Source organism: Amblyomma maculatum, chromosome 5 (genome assembly GCF_055883805.1).
Source record: "Amblyomma maculatum isolate TAMU_Amacu chromosome 5, ASM5588380v1, whole genome shotgun sequence".
In the NCBI taxonomy this organism is placed as follows: Eukaryota; Metazoa; Arthropoda; class Arachnida; order Ixodida; family Ixodidae; genus Amblyomma; species Amblyomma maculatum.
In genome coordinates, this window is record NC_139348.1 from 108,203,494 (window position 1) to 108,208,553 (window position 5,060).

The window sequence follows — 5,060 nt, forward strand, 5'->3', positions numbered from 1 at the left end:
TCTATAGATATTCCACTTTGAAGAAGGGCAGCGGGAAACAATTGTGATATTCCGCTCAAAGAAGTTCCGTCTTGGACGCTATTGCTCAAGTACTTCCTGTTTTCTTTGCAAAGTGTTTCACACGAGGGATTAATGCTTGCCATTAAAACGGCTCTGCGGTTTGGAAGACAGCCAGGCAAAACCATGGCATCACTGGCCATACTCCTAACGGTGTTGGGCTCAATGGGGGTTATGTCCCTTCCGTACTTTCTCTTCTGAAATTCTGTCTTGCAAGACGAAGACCCGATGAACCTCTGGGCTATCCTTGTTGCTGGTTCAAAATATTATGTTGACTACCGCTACGGAGCAGGCGTTTGCCACGCATACCAAGTACTGCAGAATCACGGTGTTCCTGACGAGCGCATCGTGGTCATGATGTATGGTTCAAAAGATTATGTTGACTACCGCTACGAATCAGGCGTTTGCCATGCATACCAAGTTCTGCATAATCACGGTGTTCCTGACGAGCGCATCGTGGTCATGATGTATGGTTCAAAAGATTATGTTGACTACCGCCACGAAGCAGGCGTTTGCCATGCATACCAAGTGCTGCATAATGACGGTGTTCCTGACGAGCGCATCGTGGTCATGATGTATGGTTCGAAAGATTATGTTGACTACCGCTAGGAAGCAGGCGTTTGCCATGCATACCAAGTGCTGCATAATCACGGTGTTCCTGACGAGCGCATCGTGGTCATGATGTACGATGACATCGCTTACAACGAAAATAACCCGACTCCTGGTGTGATAGTCAACCATCCTCAGGGACCAGACGTGTACAGCGGAGTTCCGAAAGACTACACGAAAGATTTGGTCACAGCGAGCAACTTTCTCCAGGTACTTGAAGGCAAGCGTGTAAGTGGCGGAAGTGGAAAAATTATTGCCAGTGGCTCAACTGACCGCATCTTTGTGTACTTCTCTGGCCACGGAGGAGTTGGGGTTATTCGTTTTCCGAACGGCGACTTCTTGCTAGCAAGCCAGCTCATTGATGTGATAGAAGAAATGCACGACGAGCAGAAATTTTCGAAGAATGTCATCTATATGGAGGCTTGTTTCTCCGGATCCATGTTCAATAAGCTTCCAGACAGCTTAGATGTGTATGTCACGACGGCCGCGAATGAAAGCGAGCCTTCATGGAGCTGTTACTATAACTCCTGGAGAAGGACGTTCTTAGGAAATGAGTACAGTGTCAGATGGATGGAGGACTCAGACAAAAGGGATTTGACCATAACGAGTCTCAAAAACAAATACAAGCTGGTCCGCAATCAAACTAAAATGAGTCATGTGATGATGTATGGTGATATCACTCTTGGGGAATTACTTCCACTCAGTATGTTTCAAGGAAACTGGATGGCGACGCCAGTAGTGCTCCCAAACGTAAGTTGCGATGCCATTTCAAACTTTGATATCCTCATCGCATCCGTCATGTACGAATTGCAGAACAACACGGACCAGATCACGAAGATTGACTTGGAACGCAAGCTTAGGACGTTACTGAACAACAGGGCCATCTTGGAAGAGAAGTTCGCCCAGATTGCATTGTTTCTCGCTAGTGGAAATGCAGACAGATCGACATCACTATTGACGTGCAAAAGAAACCCAATAATTTCTAGCTGTTACGAAGACGCTGTGCGTTATTTTCAATGGAAATGTTTCAATCTCTCTGAAAATCCTCTGTGCGTCTTTGTGAATGCTTGCCAGTCTGGCTATTCGCTCGCGTACACAATTGCCGCTATAAACGATGTCTGTAGTTAGCTGTCAGTTGAAGGGAAGGAGGTTGTGCAGCAAGCAAGAAAATGAGGGGAAAATAATGCACTCTTAGCTCCAGCTCTATCAGTAAAATTGAGCTGTGTAATGAAACTCGCGCGTGGTCCGTTATGTAATATGGCTTTTGTAATGTTTCACAATTTGAACAAATGCTGCACGTTTGTTTAAGGCTTTAGTCATGTACTTGATATCGTTACTGTTTAGTCTACAGGTAATATGACGCCAGCCGTCAGGCTATGTAATACGTGGAAGGTATTCACACTGATATTTGTGCGATATTGTTCAGTCATTGTTTTGCTCTAGAAAAGAATTATGCGGCGATACTTGTGACATGGATCAGTAAAGGATAATTGTGGTTTACATAATATATAAACTGCTTATATTTACATCGCAAATGTAGTGTGGTGAGATTGCAATAAATTTTATTTCTGAAGCACACAAAACGAGACACATTACGAATTTTAAAATACCTCTCAAAGATGCTCCTGGCCTGTGACCTGAGCAGTTCGCTAGTGTCCGGGCCTTTTCTGAATAGTATTGATCGTTTCTGAAAACGATTTACGGACAGAACAAGGATGTGGCCTAGATTGAGTGCTCCTATTAGGGGATCAGGACCATCATACAGGCAGCAAAGTACTGAGGCTATAAACCAGAGTTTGATGGAATCCAGTCTGGTTGTGCTATTCATGGCGGAAAACCTTCAAGCGCTGATTAATCCTTTGAAACACTAGAACGTTTTAAACAATTGTGATGTCATTGTATGAAACGACTGGTCGGCAGTTGAAGCTTCTTCGCTAATCAGGCAGCCTGTATTTTTGGGCAGCTGTGTTGATACGTGATATTCATGTATACAAGCCTTTTGAGTGCTGACTTTAACAACGCCACAAGCTGATCACAATGATGTTACTAAACACGACATTTATTTCCTTACTCTCAAGGGTATCTCGGTGAAGTTACTCGGAATGAGTATAGCATTAAAGACTTTTAAAAGTAAATATTGTCACAGAAGCCAGTGAAACTGGTTCAGCAGGTTTACTTAGGACTAAGTAAAAGCACCGGCAAGATCAGGCACGGAACCAACTGGCGGGCGAGCACCGAGAGCGAAGAAGACGAGCGCGTGCCATTCTCCCGAGCTCGCCACATGGCGGCGCCAGTAAGATAACATTGCGGCATTGCCCCTCCCGGTGTGAAAGGCATCGTCCCGATGCCGAGTGGCGAGGTCGAGGATAACCCTGGTCGGCGAGGATGCGCGCTTACATCAAGTAGTTACATCAAGTAGTGCTTACATCAAGGAAGCAAAGAAAAAAAAACATGTAGCTTGACCTAGCGGGAGTAGAAAGGCTTCATCCTGGCGACATGTACGACTTCCGATTGTGCTTGCCGTCGGGATGAGCGAACAGTTCCTTGCGGGGTCACTTCGTAGCTGACGTCGCTGAGTTTGCGTTGTACTTCGTACGGGCCGAAGTAGCGGCGCAGAAGCTTCTCGGAGCGACCCCGCTGGCGAACAGGCGTCCACACCCAAACCTGATCGCCAGGGTTGTAAATTACCTCCCTGTGACGAAGGTTATACCGTCGAGCATCTTTAACTTGCTGTGTCCGGACTCTCAGTCTAGCCAGCTGGCGAGCGGCCTCGGCATGCTGGACGAATTGGTCGGCACCGGCAATCGATGGGTGGGCAACATGTGGCAGTAGCATTGCGTCCAGCATGGTGACAGCTTCGCGACCGTACACCAAACGAAACGGTGTAAAGCGGGTCGTTTCCTGGACTGCGGTGTTATAAGCAAATGTTGCATACGGTAGTATCTGGTCCCAGTTCTTATGATCTTCGTCGACGTACATAGAAAGCATATCGGCGATGGTCTTATTGAGTCGCTCAGTAAGGCCATTCGTCTGAGGGTGGTAAGCTGTTGTTCTGCGATGACAAGTGCCACTGAGCCGCATCACTTCCTGCGTTAGAGCTGAAGTAAATGCCGTGCCTCTGTCAGTTAAAACGATCGCAGGGGCACCGTGACGAAGGACTAGATTAAAGATGAAAAAGTTCGCAATATCAGTAGACGTGCCGCTGGGAAGAGCTTTCGTCTCACAATAGCGGGTTAGATAATCTGTGGCGACTATAATGTACCTGTTGCCCAATGATGACGTAGGAAATGGGCCGAGCAAGTCCATACCGACTTGGTGAAAAGGTACTCGCGGAGGAACAATAGGCTGCAGCAGGCCGACCGGCTTGACAGGTGGTATCTTCCGACGTTGGCAATCACGGCACGTCCTAACATAGCGCTGAACCATAGCGGCAAGCTTGGGCCAGTAGTACTTTTATCGTACTCGTGCCAAGGTGCGCGAAAAACAGAGATGTCCGGCAGAAAGCTCGTCGTGGCATGCCTGCAAAACGTCGGTACGGAGCGGCGTTGGGACAACCAGCAGATACTGAATGTCTGTGGAAGCGTAGTTTTCCTTGTAGAGGACGCCGTCACGCAAGCAGAACGACGACGGGCCACGCGTGAAAAGGCGAGGCGGCGATGAGGCAGTTCCTTCGAGGTAATCGATGAGGGGCCGCAGTTCGGTGTCGTCTCGCTGCTGTTGAGCGAGATCTGGCGTCGAGAGAGCGCCGAGAAAGACGGAGTCATCTGTTTCACTTGAAGACCACGGGATAGGGTCTCGGGATAGGCAGTCAGCGTCACTGTGCTTCTTGCCAGACTTGTACACAATAGTGACATCGAACTCCTGCAAGCGGAGACTCCAGCGGGCTAATCTGCCTGAAGGATCTTTAAGGTTCGTTAACCAACAGAGTGAGTGGTGGTCGCTGACCACTCTAAACGGCCGACCATACAAATACGGCTGAAATTTTGTTACCGCCCACACAACTGCAAGGCACTCCTTTTCGGTAGTAGAATAACTCGCTTCGGAACGAGACAGGGTGCGGCTGGCGTAAGCAATCACCCGCTCAACGCCTTCTTGCCACTGAACGAGAACTGCACCGAGGCCAACGTTACTGGCGTCGGTATGCAATTCTGTGTCGGCCTCCTCGTCGAAGTGGCCACGTACTGGCGTTGTTTGAAGGCGCTTGCGGAGCTCCTCGAAGGCCCTTTGCTGCTCGTCGGCCCAGATGAAAGGCTGGTCGTCCTTTGTTAGACGAGTCAATGGTTCCGCTATTCGGGAGAAGTCGTGCACAAATCTTCTGTAATATGCACAGAGGCCAAAAAACCGACGTACGGAACTTTTATCAGTGGGGGTCGGGAAAGCAGCTACGGCAGCCG

General features: G+C 48.5%; 1 protein-coding gene across 1 annotated transcript; it reads left to right on the forward strand.

Moving 5' to 3' along the window:
* Positions 1-285: 285 nt before the first annotated feature.
* LOC146189181 (legumain-like) lies at positions 286-1,794 on the forward strand. Its single transcript, XM_084605200.1, has 2 exons — positions 286-349; positions 674-1,794. The coding sequence occupies exons 1-2, from the start codon at positions 286-288 to the stop codon at positions 1,792-1,794; spliced, it is 1,185 nt and encodes a 394-aa protein (XP_084461326.1).
* Positions 1,795-5,060: the final 3,266 nt, after the last annotated feature.